At 45.9% G+C, this 18,836-nt stretch overlaps 1 protein-coding gene across 4 annotated transcripts; it reads left to right on the top strand.

The window, feature by feature from the left end:
- The first annotated feature begins 1,980 nt into the window (after positions 1–1,980).
- TEF (TEF transcription factor, PAR bZIP family member) lies at positions 1,981–18,380 on the top strand. Of its 4 annotated transcripts, none has more exons than XM_034775477.1 (5): positions 1,983–2,201; positions 11,201–11,527; positions 13,731–13,951; positions 14,715–14,926; positions 16,782–18,380. In XM_034775477.1, exons 1-5 carry the CDS (start codon positions 2,099–2,101, stop codon positions 16,801–16,803), a joined length of 885 nt encoding a protein of 294 aa, XP_034631368.1. In that variant the 5' UTR covers positions 1,983–2,098; the 3' UTR covers positions 16,804–18,380. The 4 variants fall into 4 exon arrangements, with proteins under 4 accessions (XP_034631375.1, XP_034631368.1, XP_034631358.1 ...); XM_034775459.1 differs by lacking the exon at positions 1,983–2,201 and adding an exon at positions 8,202–8,464; XM_034775484.1 differs by lacking the exon at positions 16,782–18,380 and having other exon boundaries at positions 1,981–2,201; positions 14,715–15,216.
- The last annotated feature ends 456 nt before the right edge of the window (positions 18,381–18,836 follow it).

Raw genomic sequence — 18,836 nt, 5'->3', positions numbered from 1 at the left:
CCTGTTCTTCTTTTTGCACATATTTGAGGATAGTCTGTCTCCTCCCTTTGTTAAACAGACATGAATAATGCCTGATAATAATGAATGGCCCCCACAGCTACTCCACTTGCCTTAAGCAACCAAGATAGACAAGGTTTGGAACCACAGTTGGTAAGTGTCAGAAAAGAACATGGGCAACCTTCTTGAGAGAGAGTCTCCCTGTAGCATACTGTAACAGCTGTGATCAGTGGAGGCTCTTGAGCTGGGGCTGTGTCAATATAAAAGAAGGGGCTGCTGGCAGGTTGTACTCCATGGAGGAATGCTGACTCCCCTTCCCCTGAATCAAAAGAGCCAGAAACTGTGTCCTTCAGGGAATTCTACAAAGCCTCTCTCCTTCCCTCTGGCCTTTTGGCAGGAGAGGGTCACAATAAAGGCCAGTATTTGTAGCTGTGATGGTGTATTTGCAATGTGTTGTTTGACTGGTTGGCTGGCTGGTTATTTTCTGGTTTGGGGGAAGCTGCTAAGGTTTTACGTCATTAAATTTTAATTAAGAATAATGTCAAAGGCACCTCAACTGAAATTTTCAAAGCCGATTAGGGTATTTAGCTCCACAGCACCCCTAATCTCCTTTCAAAATCTCAACTCTTGAGTCCAGAAAAAGCACTTCCCCTCACACCTTTCTGTTATATATCTAAATAAATCTAACCCAGTTCATTATCACTCTGAAAAGAAACACATTATTATTGGAGAACAAAAAAAAATCAATTTTCAAGAATCTGGACCCCAGTAAAGCAAAGCCCTTAAGCTGAACCTCACAGATGTGAGCAGTTTAATTGAAGTCAGCAGGCTACTCACGTGAGTAAATGTTCACAGGATCAGGACCTTGTGCCCATAAAATCAGCATTCAGGGATGAGGCAGCTCAGGTTCCCATTTTATCTCTGAAAAAACTTGTGGCACTTTTGAAGTCAAATTCTACATTTTTGGGGATGCAAACTTGGCAAAAATTGTGGTTGGTAAGATTACTAAGAAAAATGTCTTACATTATTATAGGTAATAGCTTATTAAGTATAGACAGTGTACATTGTACAACATATGAAGACAGTTTCAAAGAGCCTACAAACTAAAAGATGGAGACATACACATTTTGTGTCTCTGTGTGTGTTTGTATGGTATTAGTACGTGTGTCTGCTATCAGTGTTTGAGTGCCTCTCAATGTGTGTGTTTCAATGTGAGTTTTTGCTGGACCTGTGGTCTCGATGTGTATGTGTATTTGGATCCATGTGTGTATTTGCCGTCAGTCTGTATGTATGATGTCAGTGTGCATGTGGCTCGGTATGTGCATTTACTGTTTGTGTCTCTGTGTGCATTTGCTGATAGTGTGTAATGTATACTCTTGTGTGTGTGACTGTGTGTATTTGCTGTATCTGTGTGTCTGCTGTCAATGTATGTGTGCTCTCAGTATGTGTTTGCATGCTGTATCCGTGTGCATGTGCTCTGAGTGTGTTTGTTAGCAGATGTGGGTGCTGAGTGTCTGCTCCATTGTCTCTCTGTGTGTGATTGCGTTTGCTCTCAGTGTGTGTTTAATCAGTGTGTATGTTTGAATTTCTGTCTCAGTGTGTGTGTGTGTGTGTGTGTGTGTGTGTGTGTGACTGTAGTTTCAGTGCATGTTTTCCCACTGTGTGTGTTTGCTCTCAGTGCCTGTGATGACCTGCCTCTGTGTGTGTGTTTGCACTCAGTGTGTGTGACTGGCTCTCAGTGTGTGTATTACTTGTCCGAACATCTTTCCAAGCAGCGGCTGACTTCTTTCCCAAAGTTAGGTAACAGGCCCAGTTCTTTGCAGCCTGGTTGGCTGCGGCGGGTCCTATCAGCCAATCCTGCCAGGCGGCCCCGGCCCAGCCAGTCAGGAGGCCATTTCCACCAGCGGCCAGGGGGGCGGGGAGCGGGAACGAGGACGCGGCTCGGAGGCGGGCTGGGCAGGGTCGGCTTGGGACAGGCTGCTGCTCTCGCTCGCTCTCATCTGCCCAGCCAATCCCGCGCCGGGCACGGCCGCAACTTCTCTCGTGACTCCCATTAGAGCCATCTGCGCTCTGCACCCACCGGGCCCCGCCAGGACACGGCATGTCCGGCTGCGACAACCTCGGCGTCCCGCCCGCCATGGACTTTCCCGAAGTGCTGAAGTCCCTGCTGGAGTACTCCTTACCCTGGGCCGACACGCGCTCAGGTAGGCGGGGGTCCCCTCCCTGCCTGGCTCCCCCCGGCGCTTGGCTGCGCTCCCCTGGGGGTGGGGGGTGCTGGTATGGCTGATCCCCAGCCCTAGGAAAGGGGCTCAGCTCCCAGCGAGTCTGGCGGGCTTTGCGCCGCAATAGGTGCAGGTCACCCCCCCCCCCCCCCATTTCGCCCCGGGCCGAGCTTCTGCCCTGTTTGTCCCGTTTCACAAGAACCGCCGAGCCTCCGGGTGTTGCTGCTGCTGCCCCCATCTCCCAGGGGCCCACGGTGGGAACGAGTCACCCAGGGGGTTGGATGTTTGTGGGGCAAACTGTGTGTCTGCTGCGGCAGAGGGTTACTAATGTAAAGCTGGGCAGGGAGCAAGACCAATGTCCCACCCTCTGAACACGTAGCCTCTTCTTTTCTGGGCTTTCCCTCTTGCTGTGTTCCTAGTACAGTCCCGCACAAACCAGATGCAAAAAACCTAGTAGGTCCCCTAGTGCAAACTCTTGTCCTTCCCGGGGCAGTGCAGGATAGATCAAGTCACCCTTTCTTGATACACTCTAAGGATTGGGGAATCGTTACACCCAGGGACCTTTCCATTTCCAGATGGGATAGTTGCACTCCCTTGCAGGCTGCTTTGTGGTTGTTTTAACTCTTTCCTGGCTGAGCAGCGTTCTGGGTGGGAGTGCACGTGGAAATGCCACGGCACACCTCAGTCATGTTTGGACATGTGCCTCCTTACCTCACAGACTGATGTTCATTGAACTAAATGTTCTCAGGAAACTGCTGCCAGGACACATATATGGTTCTGTGGCAGCAAAAGGGGCTGACATGGTACAGGAGAGGTGCACCAGAAAAGGCATTAATGAAAGAATCTCATAGCCTAGGAGAGAGGCTAATGGGATATAAGTGGGGGCGGGGAGGCTGGTAGTAATTGGCTTATGGCACAGAATAAAGGCAGCTGAAAATTTAATTAGAGACAAGAGGACCTATGGCATTAGGAAGATGGGTGATGACGAAAGGATTAATGTAGCTCCCCACCTCTCTGATTGGATTCATTTTGTCAAGTCCCTGTAGCACAGTCCTTCTGTTGTTGCCTGTAAGTTCACTCCCTCCCTTGCTGGGACCCTGTACAATAACCAGACTGTTATATACTATGGGGCTGGATGGCTGGTCCTGGACGTGTTTCTGAGATATCCAGTGCCATGGTGAAAACCTGACTGAGAGGGGTGGGTGCAGTTGTGGCAGAGCAAGGAAAGCAGTGTTACTAGTGCAAGTCCTGGATGTTGCTCTGGCCAAGGTTGGATTAAGTAAATTCCTTAGATCCTTGGTATCCAGATTCAGCAGAGTGAAGCAACTGGTTGGAATCCATCTAACCTAGGAGAACTGGGAAGAATTTGTTGATGGGGCTAGAGAGGAAATTGGATTATTGATTGTTATGATTATTGGAGGGAAGCATTTAGTCTTAATTGGACATGACTTTCTTTGGCTGCATGGGGGCATGGTATCATGACAACTCCCTCCCTTTGCCTGGGGACCTCCCTGCACATTCCCTAAGTCTCCTTTACTTAGTTCCCTTTTAGTACACCTCCCTGCCAGAGCCAGCCTCTCCAACCCCCTTTTTCAGGGACCAGGTCTGTCATCACACATACACACCCCTTCTCCATTTTACATACACTCTGCTATCCTGCAGCAACTCTCCTAGTGGTGCTGATTGCACACATACACTCTACCTGGTCATCGGCTCTTTATTACATATCCTCCCGCCACATCAGAGCTGTGCTTCTCCTCACCCCCTTTGGAGTTGAATTCCACATCACAAGCTTTCCAGTGTAAAAGCTAAGCCCCCTCAGGATTCCCATCTTGCATGTTCCAATTCTTAGTACCAGTGTTAGGGGGCTTTTTCATTCACCCTCTCAATTCCCTAGTCCTTCTCGCATGAACAGAGAGCAACAATACCTGAAGTCCAAAGGCGCAAACAACTTGATGTTTATTGGGGTGAACTTCCAGCAAGCATGATTCCAGTTTCTTTCCTCAGTGTCCCCCTTCCCAGCTCTGACACCACAGAGCCATCCCTGTTCCCATTTCCCCCCCTTATTTCCTGATTGACTGCAGACTATATAGTAAAACTTGAGTTCTGATTAGCTATACCTTAACCAATCATTTTACTGAAATTTAACTAACCAAACCTAACATACTGTAACATGGTTATTTAACCAATTATATTCCACCACCTTAATTGTTTACACCCAACAAAATTAATTATACAGCAGACAGAAACAATTACAGAACCAGAGACCATGCAAATAAACATACAAAACAATACAGAAGTGAGGATTTCACAACTACATCTATACAGACATAAGGGTTTTCCAGCTGTGTCTATTGATAAGTAAGTTTTTGCCAGACAGAAAACTATCAAACTAAATTTCCTTTTACATGTTCTAGGCTCTTTCCTTTCTCTGGAGGTGATAGGAATATCAGGACAGGATTGTGTTCCTAACAGCCCAATAGCACCTTATTTCCATGTGACTAGTTTGGAATGTGAGGATGTGACCGTTCACTTCTCAGCTTATGGCTACCTCTGCTGCATAGCCAAAGGCCTTACTTACCCTAAGAACAGGGCCTCAGACTGTCACAGTACGAGAAGGCCCTTTAACAGACAGACAGTGATTTTGATTCTTTCTTTTATATCTCTATAACTAGCTAAGTGATAATACACCTAAATTCTTGAAGTATAGGCCTTTACAGACAGACCTGAATATCTATATCCTAACAATGAGAGCTAAAGAGAAACTGACAATTATATTTGTAAAATCTAAATAAAGCAGGAGGGTGCAGCTGATGTTGCAGTTTCCAGTGACCTACTGCACCCATCCACTTTATTCCATTGGTGACTAGACTCTGAGTGTCTAATCCCAGGAAGAGTTCCCAAACCAGCCTCTCATATCACTGTCTGAGGAAGAGCCAGCAGAGTGCATTGTGCAGGATCCCACAAGAAGCTCCCTGCAAACTCCTGTTAAGGCCTATGCAAAAAATCATCTTTGTGTAAATCAAACACTTCCTGTGCACAGCCACATGCCTATGACTGTACAAAGCTAATCCTAATGTTCAGCATCTGCTAAACTCATCTGGGAGTAAGTCAGGGAACAAGGTCAGCCTTAGGCACAAGCACTGCACCGCCACCAAACCAGCTTCCACTTTTGGGGCCTAGAGGTGAGGGAGACACTGTTGGTCTAAATCACTGCCTCAGTACTGTAGTTTAGATTCCTTACAGATCATAAAACCAGCCTTGCCAGGGAAACTGCAGTCTTGAACAAAATGGTGGGAAGCAGATATGAGGACTGTAACCAGTGACAAGTACTGGTTCCTCCACTGGTTAGAATATATTATTTATTCATCACTGCCGATGTGTGTGGCACTTTTACTGTCAAGTAAAAGACAGGTTTCAGAGTAGCAGCCATGTTAGTCTGTATCCGCAAAAAGAACAGGAGTACTTGTGGCACCTTAGAGACTAACAAATTTATTAGAGCATAAGCTTTCGTGGACTACAGCCCACTTCTTCGGATGCATATGCTTATGCTCTAATAAATTTGTTAGTCTCTAAGGTGCCACAAGTACTCCTGTTCTTTTTAAGTAAAAGACAGTGTTGCAGTTCAAAATATTGAAGTGTATATCACTCTTATCTATGTGCTTATCAGCTTTGCTAGCTGAGCTACTGGAGATACTCCTTTAAGGCCTGGCTGGGTAGAGATCTGTGTTTTTTGAAATGGAAGATTGCAGGATGTAGTCCCTCCACTTATGCATTTAGGTGGCAAGTGTCATGTATGTATTTGAGTGATACAGGAAACATTCAGCAGGAACAGCGGTGGGAAATTGGTAAAGACAAGATAGGAAAAACAAGAACTCATAGATCACCCCATCCACAACCTGCCAATGGCAGATTGTAATTCTGGGTAGTTTCTCGCCAACTTCACCAGTATAGTTATATTGGATCTGCACTTCTAAATCGAGCACCATTTTCCTTGTTTGTTTGAGGGCTGGAAACAACCTCAAAGTTTCTTTCTTCTCCTAGGGGTTTGACATCACATAGGACACCCAGCTGCTATTGTCATGATGCAGGACAGGATGAGATCATATCCATGTCACATAGTATCCTATCTGGAGGTTGTGTTAGATTTGATCTCCCCCGATGTTGGCCATAGAGAATGTTTGTTTGCATGATGATATTTGAATTTAAGCAGAATGGTAGTACTATAGAGTGCTCTGCCTCTTTACATTGCCTTTCACCTAGTTTCCTTATGCCTGTCAATATACCTGTGACCTGATATAACACGAATTCAGATATAATGTGGTAAAGCAGTGCTCAGGGGCAGGGCTGCGCACTCTGGAGGATCAAAGCAAGTTCAATATAACGCAGTTCCATCTATAACGCGGAAAGATTTTTTTTTTTTTTTTTTGGCTCCCGAGGACAGCATTATATCGGGGTAGAGGTGTACACTATGGTTCCCATTAATCTAAAACATTATCACTAGATTTTACTTATCTTCCCTACTCTCCCCTAAGAACAAAAAAAGCTAAAGAGATGGAATCTCCACACACATCTTTACTCAGCAATATTCCCTGGATGGAAAAATAAGGAATAGATTTCCCAAAGTACTCAAGGCCAGACTTTCAAATGCTCATTGCCTACTATTGGGGCAAGATTTTCAAAAGAATGCTGCATCCAGCAGGTACTATTGTGATACTGGCAGCCAGATTTCAAGAGCTCCGCTCCTAGCTCGCTGAGCTCTCTTGAAACTCTGCTCCGATTGTGTTCTTTTGAAAATGTTCTCCAAGAAGTAGAGCAGGTGCTGGTCAAGCAAAAATGATAGATGATGACTTTTGTGCCAGGAGAATGATCATACACATCACTTCATCAGACCCATGAGGGAAGAAGGGGTCTGAGTCTGATTTCACATTTTTCACTGTGATGACATGATCTCTTTGGCAACAGACAGATATCGTCTATGTTTGTACAGTGCCTAGAACAGCAGGGAAGGGTTCTTGGTTGGCCTCTCAGCACTAACATAATAAAGATAAAATGGAACCACGAAATGATACCACTGCTGGGGAGAAGCAGAGGGCGGGAAGGGAAAAGGAAAGAGGAAGAAATTAATGTATTGCTAGGGTGTTTTGCTGACATTTAGCAGCTGCATACAAGCGGTGCCCGTATCATGTGATCAGCCTTGTCCTCACTGGTAAGGTGACCCGCTATCAGCCGGCTGGGGCCAACCCGGAGTGAAGCTGAAGTAGTGCGACCTCTAGTGTAGACAGAGGCTGTGTGCCTGAAACCAGGCACGTCGCAGCCTGGAGTCGTTTATCATGTGCACACGCGAGGCACTGGCGCTGGGGGAGGCCAGCGGGACACAAGGGGGGAAAATCCCCCGCGCGGCCGAGCGCTGGCAGCAGCCCGAGCTGGGATCTCTCCGAAATCCGGCCCCCCACCTCCTCTGAGGCCGGGGCCGCTGGGGGTAGGCGGGGCCGCGTCCCTGCGAAGGGCAGGGATTATTAGGGAAGCTGGGGGATCCGTTGCGCGCGCCCCGCAGCCCCGCCCCCTCTCCTCCCGAGCGGGCACAGCGGCTAATGGGCTCGCGACTCCCGGCCCGCACCGCTACGCAACTGCAGAACTCGGAGCTGGCCAAGCCCGGCCCCAGTGGCTGCTCCCGTCCAGTGACTGGGCTCGCGCGCTCGCCTGCGATCGCCGCAGCCTAGTGTGCGCGCGACTGTTTTCACACTCCTCCCTCCGCGCGCGGTCTTGCTTGGGAGGGGCGGGACTAACATGCTAATAAATCACGCTCCTTCCTTGCACTTTCCTGGGCTGCGCCGACCGAACGTGTCCGCCTATGGCCAATGGGAGCGCCTCCCTCGAGCAGCGCAGCCAATCACAGAAGGCGGCCTGGGTTGTGGGCGGGAAGTGAGGGAAGCTCGCGCTCATGAATAAAGAAATAAGGCGAGGCTGGCTCGTGGCGTCAGCTGCTGGCGCGTGCGCCTTGGCGGTGTCTTTCCGGGAGCTGCTGGCGCAGCCCTAATTCTTAGCCTTCCCCTGCGAGGGTCGCGGCGTTGACACCGCTCGCCGGACAGCGGGGAGCATGCCCGGCCGCGCCGCGCGCCAGGAGGCAGCAGCGGGGAGCGCAGGGGCGGCCGCCTCCGCGCAGCAGGAGCGGAGCCTGGCGGGAGCCTTCCCGCTAGTGCTGAAGAAGCTGATGGAGAATCCTCCGCGGGACGCGCGCCTCGGTGAGGGCGGGAGCGCGCACGCACGGCGCGACCCCGAGAGCGGCCAGAGCGCGCGTGTCGAGGGGCGGGGCGAGTCCCATCTCCCTGGTTCCCGGGGCGGGTCCAACTGGGCCGGGGCCCGCGGGTGCCCGGCGCTGCACCCAGCCCCGCTCGCCGGCTGCATGCTAGGGCCGGGCCCCGGCCTGGGCTCCAGTGGCTGCGGGCGGGCGGGCGGGCGGCAGCAGCTGGGGGGGGGGGGAGATTCACCCTCCTTAGCCACAGGCCGGGGCTGCCGTGAGAAGACTTCTGGCCTCGGTGACTGACCTGCCCGGAGTCTGGCTGCAGCCTCGGGGCTTTTTGCCAATACAAAATAGAGCAACATCAATCAAAAAATCTCCCCCGAACAGCGCGGCCTGTGCCCCAGGGCTGGGCTTTGCCCCCTGCTCCAGGCGTTGCCACCTGGTGCATGCGAGTGTCCAGTTGCCTTACAGCTCCAGCCGAAATCAATGTGATTTACAAAACTAAGTCATCGGTGTCATTTGCATTTGGTTCACTAATATATACTTATGCTGGTACTCCGAGATCTGAGGCAAGACTGGCTCTATTATGCTAGGCACTGACCGAATGCATAGAAAGACCTAGTCCTATCTGAAGAGCCTATGATCTACTATCAGCATGTGTGTTCCTGCTAGCTGTTGAGGAGTCCCGAGCCTCTGGCTGGCGAAGCAATTACTTTCTCATCCAGGTTTTTTCGTTCGCTATGAATTAAATTTCTTTCTGTGCTTTTAAACGTAATGTGCAAAATACAGCAGGTTGAAGTAACAATGGTGCCCTGTATCACAGTGCTGTCCTTTTCAACAGAAACCTCATTCTTGCCTTGAGACTTCCGAAGGCATATTCCACCTTGATTCTGTTCCTGCTAAGGAAGTAGTTTGAAGTAATGTCTGCCAGAGTAATTGGGGTAGGGTTTTCTAAGGGTTGGTATGCAGGATCTTCTAAAATCATACCAGGGCTAAAAGGCTATCCTGGTCTCTCTGTGTGGTTGACCCTACTGACTGATCTATTCCATCGGCTTTGGAACAGCCCAATGTTCTCAGGTTTGTGCATTGTGCTCTTTGCCAGGCTTCCCTATGTGAACAGTGAAGAGCCAACCTCTGATCCAGTAGGATTTACATCTCTGGAGTGTGTCAAAGAAGAAGTGGGCTGTAGTCCACGAAAGCTTATGCTCTAATAAACTTGTTAGTCTCTAAGGTGCCACAAGTACTCCTGTTCTTTATTCTGGTGACTGTTGTTTTATTCAGAATCAGAATGATGGTGCTGTCTATTTCTACATTGCAGCATGAGGAAATTTAGTTTACAATTGCTGAGCATTCTTGCAAGTATATATTTATACTGTGATCACACTTGCTGCATGAAGTTGTACTGCTGTATACACTTCCCACACAATAGCCTGTATGTAGACTTCCAACCCCAGATGAACATCCCATCAAGCAGTAATTACCTGGGGTTCTTGGTTTCCACAGAGCAATCTTCACTGTATTGCCTAAAGTAAGAGGAACTCTCATCCAGGTGCTCTTGTGTGGGAGTGAGCACCTCACAAAAATTGAAAAAATCTCATTGCTCTGCAGCCATTCCTCCTCATCCCAGGTCTTGACCATCATGCTTTCACCAGTCAGCGGATGTGCTTCTGCCCCCAAAATGGTACTCAGTCCAGTAAGGTCTAGAGGTAGGCACCTGATCTGAGTATGAGTGAGGTGTGATTTCATGGACAAAGTAGTGTCATTATTTAAAGCTGTCTTCTAATTCTTAGGGGCCTCATTCTTTGCTGAGATTCTACTCCGTTTATCTATGACCTTCAGCAGTCAGTTGACTACACTTCCAGGAATTCAGTCAGAAATGGGCTTTGCTTAGCATAGAGACAACTGTGCTTCTCCTGTGTGTGACCTATAGTGTAGTTTATACAGAAAATTTTGTCAATCTCTGGGGAAAATTCTAAGATGTTCTCCTACAGCCTCCCCTTTTGGGGAACTGTGTGATAGGTACTTTGACCTATAACAAAATGTTAGAGGGAGTACTGTGTGGGGACACTGAATTTTTTCAGGAACAAATGCTTTTATAAATGCTTAGCTGAACTGTTACAGTTAGCATTTAATGTAGATGAACTTTGTGTTATTTCCAAATCGAATATGAAAATCCCCATTTCCACCTCTCCCCCTTTTTGTACCTAATCTTTCCCTCTTTGCACTTCTCTCCCACCTTCAGGATAAACTTTCTTGTTACCTCAAAGGCTTCTTAATAGTTTCCATTGTAACCTGACCCTTCCACATGTACTTTTCCTGTCTTCCAGGAAAAGCCTGGGAGAAACAAAATATCTGTTGTAAATCCTAAAGATAATCAAATCTAAACTTCGGTGAATCATGGTGCTTAGGAGCATGTGTATTATACCACCCCTGGGTGGGTTGTTGGCAGTGTGGATTAAACAGAGGACCTCTATGCTAAAAGACCCTGCTCTCTTAGCTCCAAGACTTTAATGTACCTGTAAATCTCTGTGGCCTACCTATTAGAGGGAGATCGACAAACTGTTAAGTGTGGGTTACACATGGAGATTGGGCTGAGTAAATTGATGTAGAACGTGTCAAGGAGTGAATTTCCTTGCTCTGATGGAGTCTGTATTGAACTCTTACCATTATTTAAACCTAGTCTTTAATCTTCTAACCCATATTTTACACAGTGACCTTTATGTTTTTTGTCTTTTAGATAAAGAAAAGGAGAAGGAAAAACTTGAGGAGGATGAAGCAGCAGCTGCCAGCACTATGGCAGTCTCTGCCTCCCTCATGCCTCCCATTTGGGACAAAACCATCCCTTATGATGGGGAATCTTTCCACCTGGAGTACATGGATCTGGATGAGTTCCTCCTGGAGAACGGAATCCCTTCTAGCCCTGCTCACCTAGGCTTGAACCAGAACCCGCTCCTGCCTGTGGCTGAGCTGGAAGGAAAAGAGCCTGCCAGTGCGGCTGCTACCTCCCCTCCCTCCTCATCTTCCACTGTAGTTTTCCAACCATCTGAAGCTGCCTCCGGCACAGGTAGGTGAAATACTTTGAAGCCATGTGGACGGTTTCTGTTGCTATTATATGTAAAGAGGCCTCAAACCTGGGGAGAAGCATTACCACCCTGCTGAGATTAGCTTCAGAAGCTTAAACAGCATAAATGTGTTTAGCCTATACATTTACATTCATCTGTAAATTCCTGCTAATCTTTATGAAGAGGTCTTTCCCACTCCCAAAATAACGTAGGGCTTGTCTACACTTATTGCTGCGGCACGATCAACGCTTCGGTGGTCAATTTAGCGGGTCCAATGAAGACCCGCTAAATCGACCACTGATCGCTCTCCCGTTGACTCCTGTACTTCACCTGATCAAGAAAAGTAAGGGGAGTTGATGGGAGAATGTTTCCCGTCAACATTGTGTAGTGTGGACCCCACGGGAAGTAGATCTAAGCTATGTTGATTTGAATTACGCTATTCATGTAACTCAAATTGCATAGCTTAAATCGACTTTCCCCTTAAGTGTAGACAAGGCCTTAGTGCCACTGCCGCTTAGCCACTTCTCATTACTGTATCTGATTGCAAATCTTGTGGATGTTGATGCTAGGGAATGAGCCCAGCTAAAATAAGAACCAGCACAAACATTCTCCCACAACTGAAGCAGGACTTTTTTTGAGGTTTTAATATCTGTCTTTTTAAAAAAAAAAAAAAAAATCACATTGCTTCTGTGCTGTTTTGTTTCTAGTTGGAATTGGAAAATCTGAAATACCAATAAATTTAGCCTTTCTAATTGGTACTTCTAACCTAGCAAGAGTCTGGAATTCCTTGAATTCTTGTGGAAAAATCTGTTACTATAAGATCTGCAGGCTTGATAGGTTCAGATAAGCTTTTGAACACCTTGGTGGTTCAGTCCGTTGAGGTAAACCATTAGTAGTTAGTGTACATCCAATGAACTTTGCTTTATGGAAATTTTATAATAAAGCTTGTGAAATGTGACAGCTACGTTTTTTGGACAGAGGCTGTTTATATTTTAGTTTTGACGCTCCAAGGAATGCTTGGAAGTCTCTTGAGTACCTGAGATGAGAAAGGAGAGACAAAAAAATAAAACACATTTCTGGTGCCTCCACCTTAGCTACCCGTGACTTGATCCTAGATAGCGGTGTGCATATCTGGAGAGGAGCTTCACTTTTCAGTTTAGTGCTGGATTTGGGAACTCCACACAATAACACTGCGCATATTTAATGGCTCTTTTGTGAGAAAAGAACCTGCAAGAAGGCTTTATGGAAAGGGCCTGAACCCTGACTCCCTTTCCACAAACCTGGTAGACAAATGCACAACATGGAATACAAGGTTTTTCAGCAGGAGGGAGGAAAGAAACCATGTATCAAGTGCTCACTTGTGGACTCCATGTTTATATATGATGTGTTTTATGTTATCCTTTGGGTATAGTTTTTTGTTGTTTCTCCTAAACTCTTGTGTAGTGTTGCTAATGTTTTACTGCCCAGATATGTGGCTGCATTTCATTAGTGGAAGAAGAAATTCATTTATCCCTGCCTATATTTCACTTCGTGTTAAAATTTGCAGTTCATCTGTATGAAAGATGTTTATAAACATAAGGTTACTGTAATGTGACTTAACTTGTCTTTAAAGGTCATGCTACCATTCTGTTTCTGTCACAGTACACATCTCTTCCACACTGGGCCCTCTGTTATTACTCTTCTATTTACATATAACAAATAAGGAAGAACATGATGTGTGGATTTTTATCAAACCTCTATTTTTCATGCTGAAAATTAAATTTTGTGTGGTCTTCAGTGGGCTGAGTGAGAGAAATCTCCAAGCCAGCTCGTGCTTCTGTGGGAATTTCTGAGCCATAAATGGCAGGGAGCTAGAGCTCTGAATTTCTGATTTAACTCTGTTGGAGCAAATACTTCTTATATGTAGCGAGGTGCACAAGGGAGAAACTGATATCTTTCTGCCATTTTTATCTTCTTGTATCTCTCATTCTGGGCATGCATTTCTTCCATGGTGAAGGAGGTTATCCAGCATTTCTGTGTAAGGCTGAGATGTTAGTTCCATCCCCTGCAAGAGATATCTTGTACAGTACTGAGTTGACTATTAAATAGAAGTGATAAATGTGGCATACACTAGGACAGTGAGCAGAGATGCCCATATATGGGTACCTGGATTTATTTTCTTCGTCATGCTGATCTCCTATTGTGATGTTTACTGCCTTTTACTAGAATCCTCCCCAGAGAGTGAGAGAGAGACTCCGAGCCCCGTTGATCCAGACTGCATTGAGATTGATGTGAACTTTAATCCCGACCCTGCTGACTTAGTGCTCTCCAGCGTGCCCGGTGGTGAGCTTTTCAATCCTCGCAAGCACAAGTTTGCTGAAGAGGACCTGAAACCACAGCCCATGATTAAAAAGGCCAAGAAGGTTTTTGTCCCAGATGAGCAAAAGGTAACAGACTTATTATATCAGACTGATGAGGCTTTACTCAGGGTTGTGGGGGGGTCTTGAAATACATTTGGGGCAAGGCCAATGTGCCATACCTACAGAGTTGAGTGGAGAACGTTTCTCAGAAGAGGGTTGGCAGGCCCTTACTGCTTTGTTAACTTGGAGCAGTGAGTGAATTGTTGGGCTGGAGTGACTTGTGATGGTAGACACAAAAAAGGATGGAAAAACTAAGTTGTCTTAGCTCATTCCTCCCTTCTCTTCCTCACTAATGCAAATTTGCCCCCCCCACACACTGTATACGGTCTTCATGGTCATGTTCTCATTTGCCAGTGCTTTTTGTTTAGTCCAGTTCTAAATGCCCCGGACAATGAAACATTAATCACTTTCATTGGGAGACTATTCCACAGGCTAATAGACTTAGCTGTTAAGAAACTGTTCTTGATGTCCAGCTGAAATGTTCCCTTTGTTTAATTTCATCTCAGTTTTAGTTCCCCACCCCACCTTGGACTATCCTAAATAGGCTTCTTGTGAGGAGACAATCTTCCAGTACCAGGTTGCCTAAACTTCAGTTAGTATCTGAGCCTAGTCTAGCCAACCCAACAGCTTCCTGCATGAGCTACAGGAAGAAGTCCAATAGCAAGTAGGATGGCTTTTTTGGGTAGGATGACTCTTGTGGTAGGGCAGGAAGGTAGCTGTTTGATACTGGATATGAAATACTGAGCTGTCAGATTGGCATCTTTTTTTTTTTTTTTTTTCTTTCCTACAGGATGAAAAATATTGGACAAGGCGAAAGAAGAACAACGTGGCAGCAAAGCGTTCCCGCGATGCTCGGCGACTGAAAGAGAATCAGATCACAATCCGAGCAGCCTTCTTGGAGAAGGAGAACACTGCCCTTAGGACAGAGGTGGCAGAGCTGCGCAAGGAAGTGGGGAAATGCAAGAACATTGTCTCTAAATATGAGACCAGATACGGACCCTTGTAAGCACACTTTCTTTCCTTGCTAGGGCTCCTTGTTTAGCTCTTGGACTTCTCTGCCCTCTGTAGAGACTCCCAGAAATAACATGTGTGGAGGCTTTGTCATTGTGCATCTATAACAAAGATCTGCTTCTGATGGCACAACTTGGTCAGGTCCTTTCCTGACCCTGTGGTGCCAGAATCTAGGTTGTGTCCATCTTTACAGCTTTGTGTTAACACTGCTAGAGCAGTTGGTGATGCTAATCTAAGAGAATGGATTCATCCATCCAGGGGAATAAAAGTGAATCTGATTAGATTGTTGGACAAGGCTTTTGCTTTCTGTTCTAATTTCCATTTTAAATGGAAAGAGAGCTAGCTGAAGTGCAAAAGTCTCCTGTCCATTCGTTCTCTCTCTCTCTCTTGCTTTTAAAACTTAGTTTTATAATTTGGGTGCTGCGGGACAGCATCATAAAAAAAGTTCCTTTCCCAGTTCCTAGATATTGGAACGTAGCTGATCAGCACCCGTTGTGCAGGGCTCTGTGCTCCTGTTCAGGAGGAACAGGGAAACCACCTGGGCCTGGGAACTGTCTGTCTTCTGCAGAGGTGAAGATAACATTCTGATGAATATGCATTTGTGTAAACCAGAGTGCAGTGAAAACATTGTTTCTAAACAATACTTGTACATTTTTCTTTGGCTAGCTCCCAGATCCATAGGATGAGGTGCAGGGCAGAGAGCCCCATACTTCTCCTTTACTAATGTGAGGTAACGCTTTTTGAGTTCACAGCAATGGATTTTAGGGGGTGCATCGCTCTCTTCTTCCTTTTCCCTAATACAGTTAGGGGACTTCTTTTCTTGAACAACTAATTATGCAGCACGTGACTCTTCATTCAGAAGTGAAGAAGGGCACCACCAGACCTTGAGTCATTCACCTGTGGCCTCATCAGATCAAACCTTAGGTCCATCTCGTTTGGGAATCACCAGCACTTTGTGTTTTGGGCGGGGGGAACAAACCCAAACCACCACTCTAATGCATCTTCCCAGTTGTACAAGTGTTGGTGGGGGATTTCTTGGTCCTTTTGAGCAAGCTGGGGAGCAGCCACACCCACTCTAAACATGAAGAATTTCTCTCACAACCTCTTTGGGTGGCAGTCTCTCCATGCCAGCTGGTTTTCTCTCAAGCACATGACTTGCCCTCTTGGTGCTGAGAATGGATTACTTTCCAGCGCTGCTCCTACAATAAATGGTGCTAAAGAAAAATGCATTCTTGTGTAACGTTGGAGGCCTCCTCCACCTGCAAGAATGGAAAGCTTTAGTAAGATGTCTGGTACAAATGTAGACAGTCATTGTCATATGTATTTTATCCCAGGTTTATGGCAGTGAATATGTTAGAACTGGTGGGGTTAGATGTCTGGGGATGGTGTTTGTATTTGGGAGCAAGAGGAGCGTGGGAGATAAAAAGATTTTTAGGATAGATTTGAGTGAAGGAGTTAGAAACTTATAAGAGCATGTAGAAGTTATGGGGTTTCTTTTTCTGTAACAGAGATTTTGACTAGCTCAGCTTTGCGAGCTCAATGTGAGAATAACGCAGCCTTTCTAAATTCATATGTTAGCTCCCTAAGGGAGTGGGGAAGGAGGCTAATCCAGCATGATGAAAGTCAATCTGTACAGGAGCTGTTTTTTCCCCCTGCGTTATTACCTGCTTGTCTGGGCTGAGTTGTTTCTTTGTGCAGCGCCAGTCTGATTCCTTCTGAACGTCAAAGAGGGAGATACATACCACTCTGTGAAAGAAAAAAAAAACAATGGTGTGGGATTCTAACGGTGATAGGAGGAGTATATTGTAAATAAATTGTCACACTTACTGCTTTGCTTTATTTAAAGTGACTTATCTGATTCCGAGTGATGCAACTTTAAAGACTTCTAAAAACAAAGAAACTAAAAAGCACACATGAAACCATCTGTCTTCAGAGTGAGCAGTGAGATGTGTGAGAGGTATCCAACACAAACAACTGACGGGGGACACTGCCTGCAAGTACCCCATCTGAACTGCCCGGGGGCTGGCATGATGAAAAGTGCAAGGTCTTCTTAATGCTGTGTATGGCTTTCTTATCTCTCTTTTTTTTTTTTTTTTTATACTAATGTTTGTCTTCTCTCTGTAATCAAACTACAGTAATGTTACTTACTGACACTTGTCAATTACACTCACAGCTCATGTCTTTCAGTCCAATCTGTTGATGACTTGTGTGAATGGTGACTGTTTTGATACTTGAATGAAATGGGAGAAAGGGGGATTCTAACTTAAAATGGCTTAAACAATATTGTCACCGATTTTTGGGGCTAGAGGGCAGTGGAATAGGTTTTAGCTACTGCTGCAGCTGGATTCTGACAAGCGTAGCATCTTGAGGTACTGCTCGGGGTGCTGAACTAGAGGCGTCTAGGTGTGCAAGAAAATGTAACAGATTTGTTGAAGTAAACTAAAAAGCACCATCGAGTGTGCTGTACAAAGGGTAACAAATAAATCCTGTTATATACCCCAGATGACAAACACAGCTCCTTAACTACTTCCTCCCCTGATATGTACATTGTGGGGAGCCCACCCCCGTCACCTTTTACTTTTAAGGGGCTCTTTGTATCCCAGTAAAACAAATTACATCCATTTTCCTGTCTGCCGCACCAAAATAGGGGAGAGGTGTGTACCTCTGAGCTGCTGAGCCCTGTATTTTGCTGCAAGCCAGACCAGTCAATCTGTATTGAAGCCCCAGGGGAACAGTGGCTAGCAGCTACTATGCTCTGCATCCTTCTCTTTTTTTCCTACTGCACTCTAATTCCCCAAGCACCTCGGAGAGTACGGCGTACATCTGTCTCATGGACCCCAAATATCCAGCAATGCCATTGTCATAATGGAACAGCTTTAAAAACAAAGACCCTGGGCATGTATGGAGGTAGATGAGGCACTTAGAGAGCATTGCAGGGATGTTGGCCCTGTGTAGAAAAGGGAGGCTGTCCATGGAAGGAAAGGTGCCATCAATACCGCAAAAGAATCCTAACCAGACATCATAACCAAATCTATAGGTGAAAGAACAAATGGAATGGCTTATTTCCAGTAAAATATTGTAGGGCTGCACTTGTATCCGAGGTTCTGTCAATAACATAGAAATGAAGAGAGGAAGTTTTTTTCTATTTGTCTATATGACAAACTTTCTGCCAGGTGGCTGATCAATAGCAGACACCTGGTTGATAAAGTGCTCTTGAAAGCCTGCAAAAGGAAAAGGGCCTAAATGGGAGGCTCAGAATCCATTACAACGGAAACTTATGAAGTATGGTTTAATACTGTACAAATACTGTGTCTTCATCTTCCCCAGAGGGATCCTGCCCTCAGGACTTCTTAGTAGGAAGGAGAAGAGGAAAGGGTGCAATGGGGAGAAGCAGACTGCTGCAAACTTTCTTTAAACAAAGTTGTAACCAATTAATTTTTCAGTGTAACCTGGCAACGATGAACGGGCTTTATCCATCAAGTGCACTGCTTGATCTAGTCTTGCAAGTGGACCATGTTTTCAGTGTTAAAGAACATGCTTTAACTTTTTTTCCTAACCAGTAAGAAATGTTATTAATATGTATATAATAAGATTCCAGGATTGTCACTCAGAAGCCTGTTATGTCTGTAGTCAATGTGAAGCGATGGAAACAGCTACACAGGTAGTTGAGAGCTCTTTTTGTTCTGAATATCACCAGGTGCAGTCATCGCTGTGACTTGTGATCGGTTACTGTCATAAGTTCACAGCCATTTTTGGCTTTTTTGCACACACACAACTTTACAAATTACATCCATGGAACAACAAAACTAGTACTTTTATAAGTTGGAACTGTTAAGATTCGCTAGGATAGTACATGAAAGTTTCCCCATATCTGCAAATGGGTTACTATTCCAGCATCAAA

The sequence above is a fragment of the Trachemys scripta genome, chromosome 1 (genome assembly GCF_013100865.1).
Source record: "Trachemys scripta elegans isolate TJP31775 chromosome 1, CAS_Tse_1.0, whole genome shotgun sequence".
NCBI lineage: Eukaryota > Metazoa > Chordata > Testudines > Emydidae > Trachemys > Trachemys scripta.
This window is presented reverse-complemented; position numbering and strand designations above follow the sequence as displayed.